Raw genomic sequence first — 25,929 nt, forward strand, 5'->3', positions numbered from 1 at the left:
AATGCAGCTTAGGCTGTACAGATAGGCTATATCTGATTTAACATCAACTTGTTAATTATAAGTCACATATGGCATTTCCCCTATATTGGAATAAGACAACTAGAGATAACTGTAGATGCAAATAGTGGGATTCACTAAATCTACTCTCCAACTGTTTGGTCTTTTACTATTTGGAAGGTCAACTCAGTGGTCAAACAACCCCAGTGTTTTCTGGGATGTACTAGATAGGGTCTGAGACAATATCCCAAGCCAATTTATTTTTTACCTTTTATCTTGTCAATTCAGAGGAAATAACATCCTTACTTACCATTACCCAGTTCCCAAGAAATGTTGTACTTTTTGCTGGCACTGTACTTCAACAGACTCAGGGCACTAGAGCTGTTCCAGGAGTTATTGGGATTACGACGCAGTGCATTTAGAGCAAATATCAGATGGAGTCCAGAGCAATCAGCAAAGTTGTAAAGTTTGTCTAGAGACCTGGCTGGGAAGAAGCAGAGAAAGGCTTGTAACTTTCAAATCAACATCCCAACAAAATGAAAATATTAACTACTAAAAAAAAAAATGTTTCTATGAGCTTCCTGTTAATAAGAATTATATAGAGGCTTCCAAAAGGGACTATTACCATTTGGTTCAGGGTTCACTTCAAGGTGATTTCTGAAAGCAGCATACACAACTCCAGATAAAGCTCACAAATTGGCAACCAAGTCTAGTACATAGCATGTAGTATATTTTATTTGTTAAAAAAAATGATTTGCTAACATTTAGAAATGGGAAGATATCACAAACTAGCTAGATTTACAGGTCTTCTCAAAAAATCTGAAAATCTGGCACTGTGGGATCTGTACTCTCTAATGAAATGAAATGAGAGGAACAGTGTCAGGAGACAAAACCAGGAAAGATGACTGGCTGGGGAGTCTCAGAAAACAGCTCAGCCTAAAAACACTTCAAAAAAAAATTCACTCAATTTCACATTTTTAATATTTCTGAAAATGGAAATATTAATACCATAACCACTAATAGAAATATGTTCCTTGTCAGGTTGACCCCAGATATCATGAAAGCTATTCACCATATGTTCCATACCATCCCATTCCTTCACATCTATTGCCACCATTCTGATTCTGGCTACTATTTCCACTTGCATGAATTATCACAAGAATGTACTTGCCTGTCTACTTCTAGATTCTTCCCACACTGCCAGATTCATCTTCTCCCAATCAATTTCATAAGTTTCACTTACTCTTCAAAATCTTAGTGGATTTTCAAGATCTTTGTCTTCTTCAGTTCAAGGCCTATCCAACTCAACCATAATTTTCCCCCAACTTCAGGCCCTTCTACTTTTGTCAAAAAGTTCTTTGTGGGTGTTATCCAGTTCTATTTATTATAGAATCCCTGCCCTACTGGCCTTTGTTCTGATTATTCTCATTTATCATGCCTTTCTCCCCTCTTTTAAACATATCCAGATTTTACTTTCCCTTTTATACATTGTTTCACAAAATATGGATGACACAATTTTCAGTGGTATACAGACTGAAAAAAAATTTTTAGGTTAATAATTAATTACAGGGGTTCACATTATCCTCGTATATATTATCTAAGTCCCTAGAGCAGAGTTTCTCAAATGGGATTCTGTGCAGCACCATGTAGGGCTCCATAAGATGTCATTAGGGAGTTCTGCAAAAGAGGACAGTGATCATGGTGCTCCATTAACAGCTGCTATAGATTTTCTAGGGCTTCCCACATGGTGCTAGTGGTAAAGAACCCACCTGCCAATGCAGGAGACATAAGAGATGCAGGTTCAATCCTGGGCATGGCAACCCACTTCAGTATTCTTTCCTGGAGAATCCCATGGACAGAGGAGCCTGGTGGGCTGCAGTCCAGTGCGTCACAAAGAGTCAGACACAGCTGAAGCAACTTAGTGTAGACACATATGTTTTTTAGTCTTACATAGCTGGACCATGATCATTTGGTTATATCCATTATCAGTTTTTGAGGTGGGTTTCAGAGCTTGCTGCTGTCTTTATCTCTGTATATATGTATGAGAATTCTCACAGATATGAATTTGAGCAAACTCTGGGAGATAGTGGAGGACAGAGGAACCTGACATGTGCAGTCCATGGTGTTGCAGAGTTAAACACAACTTAGTGGCTGAACAACAACAGCAACAACAATGTATGAGAAAGTAGTTTTTAAGAAACATCAAGAAAAAGGACAGAAATTGTCTCATTTTAGTTGAAAATAAAATCCATGGGAACTTATCTCACATTAAACCCAGAATCAAGTAAAAAAACAACAAAAAATGGCATAGGTGTCACATTAAAGGAATAAACATAATCACTCTTTTTAAAAAATAAATCTAATCATTTATTTTTAGTTCCAAATAGCAATTAAAATTAAAGTACATTTTTAGGCCTATTAAAATGATCATGAAACCAACACATGTGTATATTGATCTTATAATTATCTACATAATACTGACATCGCCACTCAGGTAGAAGATGGTTTCTTTCAAAGTCTCTTAGAAAATGTTGTCTTAGACTATAATTTTACTCATATTGCTTTGACATATAGTTTTAGTAACTTTATTATTCAATACTGTTAATTTATTTTCCTATTGAAAACAACATAAATGTAAGTTCATAAATGTTATTTAAATAAACCTAACAAACCTACCTTTAGAAATATTATATCCCATTTTGACTTAAACCAGTTGCTTAACAAAAACATATTATATTTGTCTTAAAATTTTTCAAATTCATAAAAAGGAAAAAAGGGATTAATTTCAAGAAACAAAGTTAACTACTTGGTTTTTTTTTTCCTATTCTAAAAAGGCTGTATAAAAAAAATCATTTTCAGTTTTAAATAGGAAGGAAAAAACCTAAGCTTGCAACTTACCATATAGCATTTATATGACAGAAAGTTTTGATAATGCTTTTAGTCTTACTTGGGGAAGGTACCAAAAAGTCAAGGAGGACATTTTAAAAGGGAAAAACTGAAGTCTCTTCTATATATACCACCAAAATATTCAAGGAGAGGGGACCAACAAAAGTATAGGCTAAAATGTCAGCCAAAATAAACAGATTTTTCAGGAAAACACTGCTCTGTTTAAAAGAGCACTAGCAGTTATTATTGGATTATAGTATCCACAACTAAATGATTAAACTTTTCATCTAGGAGTCCCCTGATCCTTGAGAATATTTCAAATGGTTCTGATATAAAACATTTGAGAAGGCTGCCCTAGTGTTAAAGAATACATAGGAAAAATGTAATCCGTATGGATGTGAGAGTTGGACTGTGAAGAAAGCTGATCGCCGAAGAATTGATGCTTTTGAACTGTGGTGCTGGAGAAGACTCTTGAGAGTCCCTTGGACTGCAAGGAGATTCAACCAGTCCATTCTAAAGGAGATTGATCATGGGTGTTCATTGGAAGGACTGATGCTAAAGCTGAAACTCCAATACTTTGGCCACCTCATGCGAAGAGTTGACTCACTGGAAAAGACTCTGATGCTGGGAGGGATTGGGGGCAGGAGGAGAAGGGGACAACAGAGAATGAGATGGCTGGATGGCATCAGCGACTTAATGGACGTGAATTTGAGTGAACTCCGGGAGTTGGTGATGGACAGGGAGGCCTGGCGTGCTGTGATTCATGGGGTCGCGGAGTCGGTCACGACTGAGCGACTGAACTGAACTGAACACTAAAATAGTCATTGTTGACCTGAGAACTGACTTAAACATTCCTTCCACTTGGCAACATCCTCACTAATATCCTCACTAATACTATCAATGATGCTTTCAATTTCTCCAATATATGGTAAACCCAGTATATTTCCAAAGCTGTAGGAAAGCCAAGTTGCAAATCTGAGCAAAAGACCCAGGATTTTGTGAGATAAATGAAAATAATGATTGATAAATGCTTAAGTTACATGCTAATACACTAAAAAAGATCCAGGAAGAATTATATCAGTTAATTAAACAAGAGAAAACTTACAAGAGTGATAACAAAATTAATTACTCAAAAAATAATTTGAATATTAAAATCTCTAACTAGGTCTACTTTGATGGTTTTAATATTTCGAATTGTGCCACAAAAGTTAAATTATTTTAATCAGAAATATATTCAATATTTGATTAAGTATTGACATAATGAGGATTTTCTGTGTTTGTTTCATGTGTAATAGAAAAACACATATTAAATACAAAAGCACATCAAGCATGTGATTTCATGGTTTTCATGATTGAAGACAAGGAAATGGTATTTACCATAAAGTTGCCAGTTAAAAGGAAACTGTGGAGAAATCACAATACAGACAGTTTGTTTATATGGCAAAAGTTGAGAACTTGCATTCTAGAAGTTTGGGAAATACTTTGTGAAGGATAAGTTTCAGTCCTGCCTCCTCCTTGAAGTTATTCCTCAATAAACGTACCCATCTCCCTACAGTGACCTCAACTTTCTTTAAACTCAGGGTTTATACAATTTGTTGGCATCTGAGCGCCCTGTGACTTCTCCTGTGACATTGTCTTACCTTGGGATTACCTCTTGATTTAGCCACTTCTCCAGAGTGAATGATTCATTTACTGTCAGGTTCCCTAAGCTGGTACTGTATCTCATTATATTCTTTACAGGATCTATTAGAGAACAATTCCCCTTACAATCGTGCTGAGGAGTTCACAGTTTGTTGCATGAAAATGGTGTAGTAAGAAACTGAAACTTACTGATAAAAGATATGTCTAAAAATTATTCCTACTAGTTCAACAAATATACCCTGGAGTTTATTTTTAAATGACATATATTTGAGTACAGTGCATTTGGTAGATGCTCAACAAATGGAATCTTCTTGGAGCATCTGTTGTCAGTTCCATCTGAGCAGATACTTACAGATGACATCTATTCTTTCTACCAGAGGTTACCAATACCGCTATGTCCAATAGTCAGATTGCCTTGGCATCTCATAGGAACAGAGCTTTAAGGATCCTTGTCTAGCACGCAGCTAGATGAGGAGCTGGGATCTGAGAGAGATGGAAGAAAGGGGCTTGGGAGTCTGTACAGTGCTGAGATAGTTGATGCTTTGAAAGTTCTTGAGACTTTTGTAGGGCATGATGTCAGGATAAAACCTTAAAAAATGTCCAAATATAAAGATCAGGAAGCACACAGTAATGAAAATTAAAACAAAAATAAACAAAAGGGATTAATTAAACTCAAAAGCTTTTGCACAGCAAAGGAAACCATTAACAAAACAAAACTGAAGAAACAAAAAAGGATTAGTATCCAAAACATACAAACACAAATAGTTCATAGAACTGCATTTCCAAAAATCAGCACAATCAAAAATTAGGGGAAAGATCTAAACAGACATTTCTCCAAAGAAGACATACAGATGGCCAACAAACACGTGAAAAGATGCTCAACATCACTAATTATTCAGTTCAGTTCAGTCACTCAGTTGTGTCCGACTCTTTGCGACACTATAGATTGCAGCATGCCAGGCCTTCCTGTCCATCACCAATTCCCGGAGTTTACCCAAACTAATGGGGGCAGGAGGATAAGGGGACGACAGAGGATGAGATGGTTGGATGGCATCACAAACTCAATGGACATGAGTATGAGTAAACTCCTGGAGTTGGTGATGGACAGGGAGGACTGGTGTGCTGCAGTTCATGGGGTCGCGAAAAGTCAGACACAACTGAGCGACTAAACTGAACTGAACTGTATGTTCATTGAGTCAGTGATGCCATCCAACCATTTCATCCTCTGTCTTCCCCTTCTCCTCCTGCCCTCAATTTTTCCCAGCATCACGGTCTTTTCAAATGAGTCAGCTCTTCACATCAGGTGGCCAAAGGATTGGAGCTTCAGCTTCAACATCAGTCCTTCCGATGAATATTCAGGACTGATTTGCTTTAGGATTGACTGGTTGGATCTCCTTGCAGTCCAAGGGACTCTCAAGAGTCTTCTCCAACACCACAGTTCAAAAGCATCAATTCTTTGGTGCTCAGCTTTTTTTATAGTCCAACTCTCAAGTCCATACATGACTACTGTATGCTTGCCTGAAAAATCAAAATATAAACAGAGAAGCCTGGCGGACTACAGTCCATGGGGTTGCAAAGAGTCGGACATGACTGGGCGACTGAACACATACATACACACACACAACTCAACCCAAAACAGACATGGTCAGAGTTGTTATTTGATAGATTAATTTCTATCCTCCTCCTGGAGGCTCTCGGGAGAATCCATTTCCTAATCAAATGAGATGGCTGGATGGCATCACCGACTCGATGGACATGAGTTTGAGTGAACTCCGGGAGTTGGTGTTGGACAGGGAGGCCTGGCGTGCTGTGATTCATGGGGTCGCAGAGAGTCGGACATGACTGAGCAAGTGAACTGAACAGAACTGAACTGTCCTCTAAGAGCTAACAGTAAGAAACACATGTTTAAATCCTTAGTCACACAGAAAAAGCACTCTTCTTTCACAAGAAGCTTTCAAAAGAAGAAAATAGTCACTAACAAAATTGTATATTTTTGTTCGATTCAGAAATGTGTAAGACTTGGATTGAGCCCTTAAAACAAACAATGTTTTCTGCATGATACTTGCTTAGACTTGGCCAAAGAATTCCTCAAATACTAGTCTGATTAACTTTATGCCATGTTAGAACGCCTCATCATTTCTTGACAAAACACTAAGCTTTTTATCTCTGCCTTGAAGCTCAACATTCAGAAAACAAAGATCATGGCATCTGGTCCCATCACTTCATGGGAAATAGATGGAAAAACAGTGGAAACAGTGTCAGACTTTGTTTTTTTGGGCTCCAAAATCACTGCAGATGCTAATTGCAGCCATGAAATTAAAAGACGCTTACTCCTTGGAAGGAAAGTTATGACCAACCTTGATAATATATTAAAAAGCAGAGACATTACTTTGCCAACAAAGGTCCGTCTAGTCAAGGCTATGGTCTTTTCCGTGGTCATGTATGGATGTGAGAGTGAAGAAAGCTGATCGCCGAAGAATCAATGCTTTTGAACTGTGGTGTTGGAGAAGACTCTTGAGAGTCCCTTGTACTGCAAGGAGATCCAACCAATCCATTCTAAGGGAGATTGATCCTGGGTGTTCATTGGAAGGACTGATGCTAAAGCTGAAACTCCAATACTTTGGCCACCTCATGTGACGAGTTGACTCACTGGAAAAGACTCTGATGCTGGGAAAGGTTGGGGGCGGGAGGAGAAAGGGACGACAGAGAATGAGATGGCTGGATGGTATTACCGACTCTGTGGACATGAGTTTGAGTGAACTCAGGGAGTTGGTGATGCATAGGGAGGCCTGGCGTGCTGTGATTCATGGGGTCGCGGAGAGTCAGACACGACTGAGCGACTGAACTGAACTGAACTGAGAATATCCTTCCTCCTCTTTTCATTCTTCATAGCTTAGGTCTACAGCCTTCTCTCTGAGGTCTTTCCTTAGAGACATTGGGGCTCCCTCCTTTCATCTCACTCCACTCTTTGTTGGCTCCTGATACAGCCATAGACAATCTTTCTATCATTGTTCAGTTCTGTGTTCCTCTCTCAAGGAAGATTGGAACATTTACCAAAAAAAAAAAAGTACCATGTCTGCTTTTTTTAGCATCTATTTTAGTATATAATACATAATAAACCTTAATAAATGTGTGACTCATACAGGTATTATTTAGGCCCATTCAATACCACTTGCAGAATGTCCTCACCCTATATATAATCCAACCTGAATTATCATTGTTCATGGTAGCAAATTCTCTCTAGATTATGGTCCATTACTACATGCTGTTAAATGCAATTAAATCATATACTCAATTTACCTTAAATGTTCAGTTTGGAATGAATAATATTGAGGAGGCACAGGTGACTATTCAATAGAAACTGGAAGAACAGAGGAATTTCTGGTGGAAGCCAGGGGGAAAAAATTGAGAGTAAAAACAGAATGAGGCGAACTCTGAACTACCTCTGCATTTTGTAATTCAGAGAGACATCATCAGTTATCAGGAAACCATTAGAATCAGTGAGTACACCAATAAGGAGCAGGGCATTTTAATCATAGCTATTAAGAGAGAACAGGTTGAGAATTGCCTAGGAGGAAAACACAGACATTTCACAGAGTGAAGCTATCTCCAAGCTGAGAGCTAATTTTATTACAAAGAAGAATATCTCCAGTTTAGTAAGGGGAATCAGTTCAGTTCAGTTCAGTCGCTCAGTCGTGTCCGACTCTCCGCGACCCCATGAATCACAGCACGCCAGGCCTCCCTGTCCATCACCAACTCCCGGAGTACACTCAAACTCATGTCCACAGAGTCGGTGATGCCATCCAGCCATCTCATTCTCCGTCGTCCCCTTCTCCTCCTGCCCCCAACCTTTCCCAGCATCACAGTCTTTTCCAGTGAGTCAACTCGTTGCATGAGGTGGCCAAAGTATTGCAGTTTCAGCTTTAGCATCAGTCCCTCCAATGAACATCCAGGATTGATCTCCTTTAGAATGGACTGGTTGGATCTCCTTGCAGTATAAGGGACTCTCAAGAGTCTTCTCCAACACCACAGTTCAAAAGCATCGATTCTTCGGCGGTCAGCCTTCTTCACATCCAACTCTCACATCCATACATGACCACGGGAAAAACCATTGCCTTGACTAGACGGACCTTGGTTGGCAAAGTAATGTCTCTGCTTTTTAATATACTATCAAGGTTGGTCATAACTTTCCTTCCAAGGAGCAAGCGTCTTTTAATTTCATGGCTGCAATCAGCATCTGCAGTGATTTTGGAGCCCAAAAAAACAAAGTCTGACACTGTTTCCACTGTTTTTCCATCTATTTCCCATGAAGTGATGGGACCAGATGCCATGATCTTTGTTTTCTGAATGTTGAGCTTCAAGCCAACCTTTTCACTCTCCTCTTTCACTTTCATCAAGAGGCTTTTGAGTTCCTCTTCTCTTTCTGCCATAAGGGTAGTGTCATCTGCATATCTGAGGTTATTGATATTTCTCCCAGCAATCTTGATTCCAGCTTGTGCTTCTTCCAGCCCAGCGTTCCTCATGATGTACTCTGCATATAAGTTAAATAAGCAAGGTGACAACATACAACCTTGACGTACACCTTTTCCTATTTGGAACCAGTCTGTTGTTCCATGTCCAGTTCTAACTGTTGCTTCCTGACCTGCATACAGATTTCTCAAGAGGCAGGTCAGGTGGTCTGGGATTCCCATCTCTTTCAGAATGTTCCACAGTTTATTGTGATCCACACAGTCAAAGGCTTTGGCATAGTCAATGAAGCAGAAATAGATGTTTTTCTGAAACTCTCTTGCTTTCTCCATGATCCAGCGGATGTTGGCAATTTGATCCCTCGTGCCTCTGCCTTTTCTAAAACCTGCTTGAACAGCTGGGAGTTCACGGTTTACATATTGCTGAGGCCTGGCTTGGAGAATTTTGAGCATGACTTTGCTAGCGTGTGACATGAGGGCAACTGTCCGGTAGTTTGAGCATTCTTTGGCATTGCCTTTCTTTGGGATTGGAATGAAGACTGACCTCTTCCAGTCCTGTGGCCACTGCTGAGTTTTCCAAATCTGCTGGCATATTGAGTGCAGCACTTTCACAGCATCATCTTTCAAGACTTGTAATAGCTCAACTGGAATTCCATCACCTCCACTAGCTTTGTTCGTAGTGATGCTTTCTAAGGCCCACCTGACTTCACATTCCAAGATGTCTGGCTCTAGGTCAGTGATCACGTTATCGTGACTATCTTGGTCGGGAAGATCTTTTTTGTACAGTTCTTCTGTGTATTCTTGCCACCTCTTCTTAATATCTTCTGCTTCTGTTAGGTCCATACATTTCTGTCCTTTATCGAGCCCATCTTTGCATGAAATGTTCCCTTGGAATCTCTAATTTTCTTGAAGAGGTCTCTTGTTTTTCCTTTTCTGTTGTTTTCCTCTATTTCTTTGCATTGATCACTGAGGAAGTCTTTCTTATCTCTCCTTGCTATTCTTTGGAACTCTGCATTCAGATGCTTATATCTTTCCTTTTCTCCTTTGCTTTTCGCTTCTCTTCTTTTCACAGCTATTTGTAAGGCCTCCTCAGACAGCCATTTCGCTCTTTTGCATTTCTTTTCCATGGGGATGGTCTTGGTCCCTGTCTCCAGTAAGGGGAATGAAACCTTATAAAGAAATCAGCATAAATGCCTATAACTTGACTGAAGCTTTTGAAGGAGAATGAGACTTGAAAAACGTTGTGAATAAAAAGTACAATATTATATTAATACAAGGCTCTGGGCTAGAGACTAATTACTGCATTAATCAAGTTAACTAGATTAAAGGGAAAACTAAATGCCAGTGAGTATAGTAAGACCTCTGGATCTCATCAGAATTCCGTCTAAATGATGATAGGAAAAGAGTAAAAGAGACACTGACATTATTAAAATGACTAGGACTGCTTTTAAGAAATGTACTCTTAAGAAAGTGATTTATACATATATGTATACACACATATATAAACAAAGTATATATGTATTCATTTCCATTATGGCTTATTATAGGATACTGAATATAATTTCCTGTGCTATACAGAAAGACCTTGTTGTTTATCTATTTTATATATAGTAGTTTGTATCTACTAATCCCAGACTCTTAATTTATCCTTCCCCCACACTCTTTCCTCTTTGGTCACCATAAGTTGGTTTTCTATGCCTGTGAGTTTATCTCTGTTTCATAAATAAGGTCATTTGTGTCACATTTTAGATTCCAAACATAAGTGACAACATATGGTATTTGCTTTCCCTTTCTTACTTCACTTAGTATGATAAATTCTAGGTCCATTCATGTTGCTGCAAATGACATTTTATTTGTTTCTTTGGCAGCGTAGTATTCCATTGTGTATGTATACCACATCTTCTTTATCCATTCATCTGTTGATGGACATTTAGTTTTCTTCCATATCTTAGCCATTATAAACAGTCAGCACTCTTTTTGGTAATCAATAACTGAAAACAATCTGAATGCCTATCAAATGGGGCCTGGTTAATCAAATAATAAATCTATGTTACAGAAAGAGGTTCTAAATAAGGAAAGGGAGAAGGCTACAAGAAGCCTTATGGAGATGGATTGGAAATGGAGGTATTAGTATAACTCATGGTTTTAATATATGTACAGATGAATAGATACAAAAATATGTGTATATATGTGTGTGTTTAATATTTACAGACATTTCCTATCCATTGAGCAGGCCTGGAAGCAATGACACTCCAGTATCAATGAACACACCTGGTACCCAGAGCTTGGTTTTTAAATATAATTCTCTAATAAAAGGAACCAGGGTTCCTTGGGAAAACAGCTGATGCCAGAGCTAGGTCAGAGAAAACATGAGAAGAGCCTAGGCCATCTTGTGGTACCAGAAAATAAGGAATGCTCAAAAAATGAGGAAGGGATGTTAAAAGGACATAGGAATCAACTTGAAGAATCCCTGCCTTGGCCAAAGCTGAGACAATCTGAACAACAAAATAAATAGTGGTAGCACTGGATTATAACCCACAGAATGAAATAAATATCTGAAAGTCATTTTGTATAAATATATAATTCACTAAATAAATAAAAGGAAAAGGAGGAACAGCTCTTCTTCACAGAATATCTATTAATAAATGTAGAAGAATGGACATATAAAATTGATATCAGGCAACACCAAGGAAGACCTACAGATGGGTAATAAAGCACATGAAAAGATGCTCAATATTGCTAATTTTTAGAGAACTGCAAATCAACACTACAATGAGGTATCACCAAACATCAGCCAGAATGATCATCATAAAATGTCTACCAACAATAAATGATGGAGAGGATGTGGGGGGAAAAAAAGAATTCTCTTACACTATTGTTGAGAAATGTAAACTGGTGCAGTCACTATGGAGAACAGTATGGCATTTCACTGAAAAACTAAAAATAGAGCTACCATATGACCCAGCAATCTTACTCCTGGGTGTACAGCCAGAGAAAATGCTAATTCAAAAATATACATGCACACAAAAGATTACAGAAGCACGTAAGTGAACATCAGCAGATGACATATAACTGAATGACTTTTCTGTACACTTAAAACTAACACAACATTGTAAACTAACTATACTTCAATTTAAAAAAAGAAAATGAAATAAATAAGTTCTGGAGATCTACTATACACCATAGAGCCTCTAATTAACAATTCTGATGTGTACTTAAACTTTTGCTTAGAGAACAGAACTTATGTTAAATGCCCTTATCACAAAAGAATGAACCCAAACAAAAATACAAGTAGTGGGAGGAAACTTTTGGAGATGACAAAAGATGATGGCATTGGTAGTAATGATTTCACGGGAGTATACTTATCTCCAAACATATCCAGTTGGTACATTAAATAACTACAGCTTTTCATATTTCAATCATACCTCAGTAGAAAGTTAAGAAAATCTACAGCCAATGTCATACTAAATGTAAAAACTGAAAGCTTTCTCCCTCCAGAGAGGATTTTTCACAAGTTAATAAGAATTAAGATCAAGAATTTTGACCAAAATGTTGCTTGCATTAACAATAAATTAGAAACAACTTAAATGTCCACCAATGAGAATTGACAAGTTGTTTAAAGAGAATGAACCAGAGCTACAAGTACAGGAAGAGAAACACCTCAAAAATAAACCTTGGGTAAAAAAAGGGTGAGTTGCAGAATGATACATGTGTTATGATATAATTTACATGAATTGCAAAAACATAAAAAGTACTATACATTCATTATGGAAATACATAATATATGTAGCCCTCACAGTCAACAAAAGAGTCTGAAAGGCACTACTTGGATGAAATCTCAAAAACAGCAGAATGATCTCTGTTCGTTTCCAAGGCAAACCATTCAATATCATGGTAATCCAAGTCTATGCCCCAACCAGTAACACTGAAGAAGCTGAAGTTGAATCGTTCTATGAAGACCTACAAGACCTTCTAGAACTAAGACCCAAGAATGATGTCCTTTTCATTATAGGGGAGTGGAATGCAAAAATAGGAAGTCAAGAAACACCTGGAGTGACAGGCAAATTTGGCCTTGGAGTACAGAATGAAGCAGGGCAAAGGCTAATAGAGTTTTGCCAAGAGAATGTACTAGTCATAGCAAATACCCTCTTCCAGCAACACAAAAGAAGACTCTACACATGGACATCATCAGATGGTCAACACTAAAATTAGACTGATTATATTCTTTGTAGCCAAAGATGGAGAAGCTCTATACAGTCAGCAAAAACAAGACCAGGACCTGACTGTGACTCAGATCATAAACTCCTTATTGCCAAATTCAGACTTAAATTGAAGAAAGTAGGGCAAACAGCTAGACCATTCAGGTATGACCTAAATAAAATCCCTTATGATTATACAGTGGAATGATAGACAGAGTGCCTGAAGAACTATGGACAGAGGTTGGTGACATTATACAGGAGGCAGGGATCAAGACCATCCCCAAGAAAAAGAAATGCAAAAAGGCAAAATGGCTGTCTGAGAAGGCCTTACAAATAGCTATGAAAAGAAGAAAAGTGAAAGGCAAAGGAGAAAAGGAAACGTATACCCATTTTAATGCAAAGTTCCAAAGAATAGCAAGGAGAGATAAGAAAGCCTTCCTTAGTGATCAGTGCAAAGAAATAGAGGAAAACAATGGAATGGGAAAGACTAGAGATCTCTTCAAGAAAATTAGAGACACCAAGGGAACATTTCATGCAAAGACGGGCTCAATAAAGGACAGAAATGGTATGGACCTAACAGAATCAGAAGATATTAAGAAGAGGTGTCAAGCATATACAGAAGAATTATTTAAAAAAAGATCTTCACGATGGTATGATCACTCACCTAGAGCCAGACATCATGGAAAGCGAAGCCAAGTGGGCCTTAGGAAGTATCACTCTGACCAAAGCTAGTGGAGGTGATGGAATTCCAGTTGAGCTATTTCAAATCCTAAAAGATGATGCTGCGAAAGTGCTGCACTCAATATGCCAGCAAATTTGGAAAACTCAGCAGTGGCCACAGGACTGGAAAAGGTCAGTTTCCATTCCAATCTCAAAGAAAGGCAATGCCAAAAAAATGCTCATACTACCGCACAATTGCACTCATCTCACACGCTAGTAAAGTCATGCTCAAAATTCTCCAAGCCAGGCTTCAATAGTATGTGAACCATGAACTTCCAGGTATTCAAGCTGGATTTAGAAAAGGCAGAGGAACCAGACATCAAATTCCCAACATCCACTGGGTCATCGAAAAAGCAAGAGCGTTCCAGGAAAACATCTATTTCTTCTTTACTGACTATGCCAAAGACCTTGACTGTGTGGGTCACAACAAACTATGTAAAATTCTTCAAGAGATGGGAATACCAGATGACCTGACCTGCCTCCTGAGAAATCTGTATGCAGGTCAGGAAGCAACAGTTAGATCGGAACATGGAACAACAGACTGGTTCCAAATTGGCAAAGGAGTATGTCAAGGCTGTATATTGTTACTCCTCCTATTTAACTTATATTCAGTGTACATCACGAAAAATGCTGGGCTGGATGAAGCACACGCTGGAATCAACTTTGCCAGGAGAAATATCAATAACCTCATATATGCAGATGATAGCACCCTTATGGCAGAAAGTGAAGAAGAAATAAAGAGCCTCCTGATGAAAGTGAAAGAGGCACATGTACACCCAGGGTGGATTCATGTCAATGTATGGCCAAACCAATACAATATTATAAAGTAATTAGCCTCCAATTAAAATAAATAGGGCGGTGCAGACGCGAGAGACGCCCGGCTCCCGGCGGCGCAGACGCGAGAGACGCCCGGCTCCCGGCGGCGCAGACGCGAGAGACGCCCGGCTCCCGGCGGCGCAGACGCGAGAGACGCCCGGCTCCCGGCGCAGCCGACCACGTGCAGAATCGTGGCTGAGAGGAGCTGCCCCGCGCCCAGAGTTAGGGCGGTGGCCGAGAGGAGCTGTACCACGTCCAGGAGGCGGTGGCTGCTTGGGCACCGGAGGGCCGGGAGGAGCTGATCCACATTCAAAGCAGGAGGGGCGGCCTTGAGGAGATACCCCTCGTCCAAGGTAAGCTGCAGCGGCTGCGCCTTGCTGGAGCAGCTGGGAAGAGATACTCCACGACCAAGTGGAATATAAGAATCCAGTGTTCTGGGGAGGAAGGAACAAGACGGCGAGACCACTTTCTTCCCCACAAATTCATCAGAAGAACATTTGAACGTGGAGTAAAGTCCACAAAACAACTTCTGAATACTGGCAGAGGACATCAGGCTCCCAGAAAAGTAGCCCATTGTCTTCTAAAGGAAAGAGAAGAAATCCAGCTCCACCCACCAGAACACTGACACATGCTTCCCTAACCAGGGAACCCGGACAAGTCACCTGTCCAACCCCACACACAGCGAAGAAACTACATAATAAAGAGAACTCCACAAACTGCAAGAAGAGGGAAAGGACACCCCAAGCAAAGCAATATAAGCAAGATGAAGAGGCAGAGAAATACCCAGCAAGTAAAGGAACAAGATAATTGCCCACCAACACAAACAAAAGAAGAAGATATAGGGAATCTACCTGATAAAGAATTTCGAATTTTGATGGTGAAAATGATTCAAAATCTTGAAAGTAAAATGGAGTTACAGATAAATAACCTGGAGAAAAGGATTGAGAAGATGGAAGAAAGATTTAATAAGGACTTAGAGGAAATAAAAAAGAGTCAATATACAATGAATAATGCAATAGATGAGATCAGAAACACTCTGGAGGGAACAAACAGTAGAATAACAGAGGCAGAAGACAGGATAAGCGAACTAGAAGATAGAATTGTAGAAATAAATGAAACAGAGAGGAAAAAAGAAAAACGAATTAAAAGAAATGAGGACAATATTAGAGACCTCTGGGACAATGTTAAACGCTCCAACATTCGAATCATAGGAGTCCCAGAAGAAGAAGACAAAAAGAAAGACCATGAGAGAATACTTGAGGAGATAATAGTTGAAAACTTCCCTAAAATAGGGAAAGAAATAATCACCCAAGTCCAAGAAATCCAGAGAGTCCCCAACAGGATAAACCCAAGGCGAAATACTCCAAGACACATATTAATCAAATTAACAAAGATCAAACACAAAGAACAAATATTAAAAGCAGCAAGGGAAAAGCAGCAAATAACACTCAAGGGGATTCCCATAAGGATAACAGCTGATCTTTCAACAGAGACTCTTCAGGCCAGAAGGGAGTGGCAATATATACTTAAAGTGATGAAAGAAAATAACCTACAGCCCAGATTACTATACCCAGCAAGGATCTCATTCAAATATGAAGGAGAAATCAAAAGCTTTACAGACAAGCAAAAGCTGAGGGAATTCAGCATCACCAAACCAGCTCTCCAACAAATGCTAAAGGATCTTCTATAGACAGGAATCACAGAAAGAGTGTATAAACTTGAACCCAAAGCAATAAAGAAAATGGCTACGGGATCCTACTTTTCAATAATTACCTTAAATGTAAATGGGTTGAATGCCCCAACCAAAAGACAAAGGCTGGCTGAATGGATACAAAAACAAAACCCCCATATATGTTGTCTACAAGAGACCCACCTCAAAACGAGGGACGCATACAGACTGAAAGTGAAGGGCTGGAAAAAGATAGTCCATGCAAATAGAGACCAAAAGAAAGCAGGAGTAGCAATACTCATATCAGATAAAATAGACTTTAAAACAAAGGCTGTGAAACGAGACAAAGAAGGAAACTACATAATGATCAAAGGATCAATCCAAGAAGAAGATATAACAATTATAAATATTTATGCACCTAACATAGGAGCACTGCAATATGTAAGACAATTACTAACAAGTATGAAAGGGGAAATTAACAATAACACAATAATAGTGGGAGATTTTAACACCCCACTTACATCTATGGATAGATCAATTAAACAGAAAATTAACAAGGAAACACAATCTTTAAATGATATAATAGAAGAGTTAGACCTAATAGATATCTATAGGACATTTCACCCCAAAACAATGAATTTCACCTTTTTCTCAAGCGCACAGGGAACCTTTTCCAGGATAGATCACATCCTGGGACATAAATCTAGCCTTGGTAAATTCAAAAAAATTGAAATCATTCCAAGCATCTTTTCTGACCACAATGCAGTAAGATTAGATCTCAATTACAGGAGAATAACTGTTAAAAGTGCCAACATATGGAGACTGAACAACACGCTGCTGAATAATGAACTAATCATAGAAGAAATCAAAAGAGACATCAAAATATGCATAGAAATGAATGAAAATGAAAACACAACAACCCAAAACCTCTGGGACACTGTAAAAGCAGTGCTAAGGGGGAAGTTCATAACAATACAGGCATACCTCAAGAAACAAGAAAAAAGTCAACTAAATAACCTAACTCTACATCTAAAGCAACTAGAAAAGGAAGAAATGAAGAACCCCAGGGTCAGTAGAAGGAAAGAAATCATAAAAATTAGGGCAGAGATAAATGCAAAAGAAACAAAAGAGACCATAGCAAAAATCAACAAAGCCAAAAGCTGGTTCTTTGAGAAGGTGAATAAAATTGACAAACCACTAGCCAGACTCATCAAGAAACAAAGGGAGAAGAACCAAATCAATAAAATTAGAAATGAAAATGGAGAGATCACAACTGACAACACAGAAATACAAAGGATTATTAGAGAATACTATCAGCAATTATATGGCAATAAAATGAATAACCTGGAAGAAATGGACAAATTCCTAGAAAAGTACAACTTTCCAAAACTGAACCAGGAAGAAATAGAAAATCTGAACAGACCCATCACAAGCACGGAAATTGAAACTGTAATCAAAAATCTCCCAGCAAACAAAAGCCCAGGTCCAGACAGCTTCACAGCTGAATTCTACCAAAAATTTAGAGAAGAGCTAACACCTATTCTACTCAAACTCTTCCAGAAAATAGCTGAGGAAGGGAAACTTCCAAACTCATTCTATGAGGCCACCATCACCCTAATCCCAAAACCTGGTAAAGACCCCACAAAAAAAGAAAACTATAGGCCAATATCACTGATGAACATAGATGCAAAAATCCTTAACAAAATTCTAGCAATCAGAATCCAACAACACATTAAGAAGATCATACATCATGACCAAGTGGGCTTTATCCCAGGAATGCAAGGATTCTTCAATATCCGCAAATCAATCAACGTAATACACCACATTAACAAACTGAAAAATAAAAATCATATGATTATCTCAATAGATGCAGAGAAAGCCTTCGACAAAATTCAACATCCATTTTTGATAAAAACTCTCCAGAAAGTGGGAATTGAAGGGACATACCTCAACATAATAAAAGCTATATATGACAAACCCACAGCAAACATTATCCTCAATGGTGAAAAACTGAAAGCATTTCCCCTAAAGTCAGGAACAAGACAAGGGTGCCCACTCTCACCACTACTATTCAACATAGTTCTGGAAGTTTAGGCCACAGCAATCAGAGCAGAAAAAGACATAAAAGGAATACAAATTGGAAAAGAAGAAGTAAAGCTTTCACTGTTCGCTGATGACATGATCCTCTACACAGAAAACCCTAAAGACTCTATCAGAAAACTACTAGAGCTAATCAATGATTACAGCAAAGTTGCAGGATATAAAATCAACACACAGAAATCCCTTGCATTCCTATACACTAATAATGAGAAAATAGAAAGAGAAATTAAGGAAACTATTCCACTCACTGTTGCAATGAAAACAATTAAATACTTAGGAATATATCTACCTAAGGAAACAAAAGACTTGTACATAGAAAACTATAAAACACTAGTGCAAGTAATCAAAGAGGACATGAATAGATGGAGAAATATACCGTGTTCGTGGATTGGAAGAATAAATATTGTAAAAATGAGTATACTACCCAAAGTAATTTATACTTTCAATGCAATCCCTATCAAGCTACCAACAATATTTTTCACAGAACTAGAACAAATAATCTCACAATTTGTATGGAAATACAAAAAACCTCGAATAGCCAAAGCAATCTTGAGGAAGAAGAATGGAACTGGGGGAATTAACCTGCCGGACTTCAGGCTCTATTACAAAGCCACAGTCATCAAGACAGTATGGTACTGGTATAAAGACAGAAATATAGATCAATGGAACAAAATAGAAAGCCCAGAGATAAACTCACGCTCCTATGGACACCTTATCTTCGACAAAGGAGGCAAGAATATAAAATGGAGAAAAGACAGTCTCTTTAACAAGTGGTGCTGGGAAAACTGGTCAGCCACTTGTAAAAGAATGAAACTAGAACACTTCCTAACACCATACACCAAAATAAACTCAAAATGGATTAAAGATCTAAATGTAAGACCAGAAACTATAAAACTCCTAGAGGAGAACGTAGGCAAAACACTCTCCGACATAAATCATAGCAGGATCCTCCAAGACCCACCTCCCAGAATATTGGAAATAAAAGCAAAAATAAACAAATGGGACCTAATTAAAATCAAAAGCTTCTGCACAGCAAAGGAAACTCTAAGCAAGGTGAGAAGACAACCTTCAGAATGGGAGACAATAATAGCAAATGAAGCAACTGATAAAGGATTAATCTCCAAATTATACAAGCAGCTCCTGCAGCTTAATTCCAGAAAACTAAGTGACCCAATCAAAAAATGGGCCAAAGAACTAAACAGACATTTCTCCAAAGAAGACATAAAGATGGCTAATAAACACATGAAAAAATGCTCAACATCCCTCATCATCAGAGAAATGCAAATCAAAACCACAATGAGATACCATTTCACACCAGTCAGAATGGCTGTTATCCAAAAGTCTACATGCAATAAGTGCTGGAGAGGGTGTGGAGAGAAGGGAACCCTCTTACACTGTTGGTGGGAATGCAAACTAGTACAGCCACTATGGAGAACAGTGTGGAGATTCCTCAGAAAACTGGAAATAGAACTGCCATATGATCCAGCGATCGCACTCCTGGGCATACACACCGAGAAAACCAGAATTGAAAGAGACACATGTACTCCAATGTTCATTGCAGCACTGTTTATAATAGCCAGGACATGGAAGCAACCTAGATGTCCATCTGCAGATGAATGGATAAGAAAGCTTTGGTACATATACACAATGGAGTATTTCTCAGCCATCAAAAAGAATGCATTTGAATCAGTTTTAATGAGGTGGATGAAATTGGAGCCAATTATACAGAGTGAAGTAAGCCAGAAAGAAGAACATCAATACCGTATATTAACGCATATATATGGAATTTAGAAAAATGGTAACCTGAACCCTGTATAAGAGACTGCAAAAGAGACATAGGCATTTAGAACAGTCTTTGGGACTCTGTGGGAGAGGGTGAAGGTGGAATGATTGGAGAGAATGGAATTGTAGCATGTATATTATCATAAGTGACCAGTCCAGGTTCGACGCATAAATTTTCCTCTGTTCATTTCTTTGCATTTTTGCTTTTTTAATAAAATTCTTTTTTAGATATAAAAAAAATAAATAAAATAAAATAAATAAATTAAAACAAAGCTCAACATTCATAAAACTAAGATCATGGTATCTGGCCTCATCACTTCATGCAAATAGATGGGGAAACAGTGGAAACAGTGAGAGACTTTATTTTTTAGGCTCCAAAATCACTGCAGACGGTGACTGCAGCCATGACATTAAAAGATGCTTGCTCCTTCGAAGACAAGTTATGACCAACCTAGACAGCTTATTAAAAAGCAGAAACATTACTTTGCCAACAAAGGTCCATCTAGTCAAGTCTATGGTTTTTCCAGTAGTCATGTATGGATGTTTGAGTTGGACTAAAAGAAAGCTGAGCACTGAAGAACTGATGCTTTTGAACTATGGTGTTGGAGAAGACTCTTGAGAGTCCCTTGGACTGCAAGGAGATCCAACCAGTCAATCCTCAGGGAAATCAGTCCTAAATATTCATTGGAAGGACTGATGCTGAAGTTGAAACTCCAATACTTTGGCCATCTGATGCGAAGAACTGACTCATTTGAAAAGACCCTGATGCTGGGAAAGATTGAAGGCAGGAGGAGAAGGGGAAGACAGAGGATGAGATGGTTGGATGTGATCACTGACTCGATGGACAAGAGTTTGAGTAAACTCTGGGAGTCGGTGATAGACAGGGAGGTCTGGCGTGCTGCAGTCCATGGGGTCACAAAAAGTAGGACACGACTGAGTGACTGAACTGAACTGAACTGACAATATACTACATATGGGCCTATATGTGTACCATGCAAATATAAAGTAAAAAGTGAGGAGAAATGGTTAGTGATTACCTCTATGCTGAGATGGAAAGTAATAGGATTAGAGAGGAATACTCAAATTGGCTTTTCCTATATCTGTAAAGTAAAAGTGAGGAGAAACGGTTAGTGGTTACTTCAATGCTGAGACGGAAAGTAATGGATTAGAGAGGAATACTCAAATTGGCTTTTCCTATATCTGTAAAGTAAAAGTGAGGAGAAACGTTCAGTGGTTACTTCAATGCTGAGACGGAAAGTAATGGATTAGAGAGGAATACTCAAATTGACTTTACTTATATCTGTAACATTTTCTTTCTTTAAAAAAATAGGATTTGAAGTATGTACATATAAAAAGACATCAATCTTAACAAAGTTATTTAATGGTGGGTAGATGAATATTTATTTCTTTATTCTCTATACCATTTCAGAGTTTTCTTTTCTTCCTGAATTTTTAGTGTTTTTACCAGGAAGAGAAAAAAATTGTTTAACACATTTTAATGAAGATGGTTGCCCTCGAGAGGGCCTAAGATAGGTGGTAGTTGGAGAAGGAGCAGAAGTGTATGGTAGACCCTCTGAATATGGCTTGTTCTCATGGGGTGGTAGTAGAGGTGGCAGTTGTGATATTTTTGTTTAGGGACAATATGAAAACTGCTTCTTTAGTCATAAAGCCATTTTATTAGGGATAAATTTCTTAAGATGCCATGGTGACATACTAACCAGGTTTGGCATATCCCTGAACCAGTGATAAATCTTACTGTATGGTAGTAAGAAGTACACTTCTTACCTAGCCTAAAATCATTTTGGGTCTTGGATAGACCCAGCTCTCCCATGAGTGAAGGGGTTGGGAGCTAAACAATGCAGGGAAAAGAAATGTGTATAGAGAAATATGGGGTGTCTCTCCAAAGACTGTGAATCTAATCATTTCAGTCGCTCAGTCGTGTCCGACTCTCCGCGACCCCATGAATCACAGCACGCCAGGCCTCCCTGTCCATCACCAACTCCCGGAGTTCACTCAAACTCATGTCCACAGAGTGGTGATGCCATCCAGCCATCTCATTCTCCGTCGTCCCCTTCTCCTCCCGCCCCCAACCTTTCCCAGCATCAGAGTCTTTTCCAGTGAGTCAACTCGTTGCATGAGGTGGCCAAAGTATTGCAGCTTCAGCTTTAGCATCAGTCCCTCCAATGAACATCCAGGATTGATCTCCTCTAGAATGGACTGGTTGGATCTCCTTGCAGTATAAGGGACTCTCAAGAGTCTTCTCCAACACCACAGTTCAAAAGCATCGATTCTTCGGCAGTCAGCCTTCTTCACAGTCCAACTCTCACATCCATACATGACCACGGGAAAAACCATTGCCTTGACTAGACGGACCTTGGTTGGCAAAGTAATGTCTCTGCTTTTTAATATACTATCAAGGTTGGTCATAACTTTCCTTCCAAGGAGCAAGCGTCTTTTAATTTCATGGCTGCAATGAATCTAATAGGGAACAATAAAGAGCTGATACAGGGAAGGAGGGAGATAGTTAAGTAAAGAGGTCACCAAACAGTTACTGGCACTGAATTAGTCATTTGGATATTGAGTGTAATCAAAGATGAGACCTGGTACTTGCTTTCAAGGAATTTATAGGCTGACATGTAGTAAATTGGATATATCCAGCAGATTATCAGTGCAGTATAGAATAATGAGACAAAGACACATACACTAGTCTCAATGGTCACATACAAAAGACTCACTTGTATATTATATTATTTTTCTGAAGTTACTAACCTTGAAGAATCTTTGTGCAGAAAAAGCGTGGGTAGAGAAGTCTCTTTGCTTAAGCCACTAAAATAGTGATTTGAAGACACACTTGATCATTTATTACCAAACACCCACAAATCCAAGTGATGTTTCATGACCACAGGAGTTCTCCATTTGTAATTTTCTTATGTTCCAAAGATGCACCTATCAGTCAGCTGTAAGAAACTTGGTACATATTTTCACATACAAACACAAGTCACAAATGGGAGTCAGTTTCTTTGGACTGGCCAATAAATGTTATACAAACCCAATCTGAATTAAAAAATTATAATACTAATGGTATGATAGAGTGATTCCTAGGTGTACTGTGTGTGTATATGTGTGTGTTCTGAATTTGAATGGTAGATGCTAGAATCCCCTTTCTTGGATATAGCCCTTCAGACGCTCTCATCTGCTAGTATTGAACATGAAGATTCACTGATATTAAGCAATGATTCTGTTTGTGAACTATGAAAAAGGTCATTCAAAATCCTGCTACAGAAGGTATACTAACTGGTTATCAGCTCCAGTTGCTTCCCTTCTGCATTCACCACTGTGTTCATTCTGAGGCTACACTTCCTCTGAGCTATTCCCAGTCAATGACTGAAAATGGTGGCCAAAGGACTCCTGCGGACAAATCTGGCTTGAGGAGTTTCTATTGGCCTAACCGAACCTTTCTTGGAATCATGCTATAACTCAATATTCCTACTCTATTCTTCCTTTCCTCTCTCCACAGACATTAGTCTAGTCTGGAGATTTTCTTCAGTTTGGCCAACTTCCTCCCCGCCCCTACTTGCCAGTTAATCTCTGGCAATCTAATTCTATCTTTGTGTCTGCTTCTTGGCATACTCAAACTCCACAAATAATAGTAAGAATAGTCATAGAAAGCAGGCAGTAGATGGAGATTTGGGACTGGCTCATTCACCACACATTCTGAGTGAGATAGATAGTGCCAAAGAGTTCAGTGGTGGTGAGTTGAGAGAACAGCCAAGTAGCAGGATGCAGCTGCAATAATTTAAAAGATATGGGGGTGGGGATGGGATGTCTATAAAGACAGAATATTTGCAGATTACTGCAAACTTGTATTGAGGCTCTGAATAAAAATAATGAGAAATTGAGGGCTGTCAACAAGTAACTAATAGGTAAGTGTGAGAGCCAGAAAACTTCTCTGGTCATTTATAAAGGTCCCCTTATATCCTGTAGTAGAAGAGCAGATAAACCTAAGCAGAAGACTGAAGATCTGACAGAGTTACAGGGCTTCTGAGACATTTGAAAGCTCAGTCAAGACAGGTCTGAAATGGTAATATCAGGGTCCTGGTGGGAAAAACCAAGTACCATGAAATATGAAACAGAGACATGTGGGTGGATGCTCCAGATGTTGGGGCTGAACACCCATCCAAACTTCATTTACAAAGTGGCCTACACATCCCTAGTAATAGGTAGCACTTGCCCTGGGTTGGAAAACACTTCAAAAGCCTCTCACTGTGAAACAACAGGTGACACCTCTCAGGACCTGCCCTACTTCTTTTTATGGCTGCAAGGCTGATGACTAGAACTAAAGTCCAGCATTAGGAAAGGCAGAAAATGAAGAGACTATGAAGTCAAGGAGTTGTGAGTATTAGCTAGTGTGTATCAATAGGAGCTGAGGATGTACTCCTGGGATTGGATTTTAAAGATGCCTGGCTTCCCCGGTGGCTCAGAGTTAAAGCATCTGCCTCCAATGCGGGAGACCCGGGTTCGGTCCCTGGGTCGGGAAGATCCCCTGGAGAAGGAAACGGTAACCCACTCCAGTATTCTCGCCTGGAGAATACCATGGATGGAGAAGCCTGGTAGGCTACAGTCCACCGGGTCGCAAAGAGTCGGACACTACTGAGCGACAGAACGGAACGGATAATATACCTTATTCATATAAGACCAGATAATCAAGAATTCATTGACTTGTGGATACCTTCCTAGGACAAAGGATTTAAAACCCTGGCAAGGATACCAGGAGAAGGGGCAAACTTGCTGCCAGACTGACTTTAGAAGCCTAGAAAAAGCAATGGCCATGTTGAGCAAAGTAGAAATGTTGGAGTTACCCTGACTGGTGGTAGCTGCTGCTGCTGCTAAGTTGCTTCAGTCGTGTCCAACTCTGCGATCCCATAGATGGCAGCCCACTAGGCTCCCCCATCCCTGGGATTCTCCAGGCAAGAACACTGGAGTGGGTTGCCAGACTGGTGGTAGAGGGAGGAACAGAAGAGACAGAGGGAATTGACCATGCTATAACAGATAAATTAATAAAGCCAGAAGACCCACCAGAGGATTACGGTCCAGGGAAGAACCCAAAGGATACCATTCCACCAAGGCCATTAGGAATGTGCTGGTGAGAGGGGTACAGCATGACTAAGAAATTCAGTGATTGCTATTATTTGAAAGCCAGGTTTGAGCTTGTCAGTAATCATGACAGAGTGGTGGGGTTTGGGGGGTGGAGTCAGGGAAAGCAAAAGAGCTCAGGCAGTGGTTCTTAACTGTAAGAAGCCAAAAGTTGCAACTACCATAATAGCCAATAAGGTTAGAGGAACAGCCCAAGGGGGGCTGACTAGCAAGGAGCTATGGAAATGGTTAATAGACCATGACATCTCTAGTGGCAAACAAATGGACAGCCAATAGGAGTGTTACTTAATATCTATAACCACAAAAGGACAAATACAGAAAGCAGAAGGCTGAGGATGTTTGCCTCAACAAAAAGTCCTCCTCCTTTGCTAGTTCTTGGTCCTGAGCCAATTTCCAGATCACCCAGAACCCACTGAGTGAAGACATGGCTAGGTTTTTAGGTCCACAGCATCACAAACTACAGTGATTCTCCTTCCTCAAAGTGTCCAATAATCATTTA

At 39.3% G+C, this 25,929-nt stretch overlaps 1 protein-coding gene across 1 annotated transcript in view; it reads right to left on the reverse strand.

Annotated features, from left to right (window-relative positions):
* Positions 1–25,929, reverse strand: part of HPSE2 (heparanase 2 (inactive)) — a 714,911-nt gene that overhangs the window by 289,491 nt on the left and 399,491 nt on the right. The window contains exon 4 of the mRNA XM_055424904.2: positions 308–481. Within this exon, the coding sequence (XP_055280879.1) occupies positions 308–481 (174 nt within the window). The remainder of the gene's footprint in view (positions 1–307; positions 482–25,929) is intronic.

The sequence above is a fragment of the Moschus berezovskii genome, chromosome 12 (genome assembly GCF_049115385.1).
Source record: "Moschus berezovskii isolate FMDL1 chromosome 12, NW_MosBer_1.0, whole genome shotgun sequence".
In the NCBI taxonomy this organism is placed as follows: Eukaryota; Metazoa; Chordata; class Mammalia; order Artiodactyla; family Moschidae; genus Moschus; species Moschus berezovskii.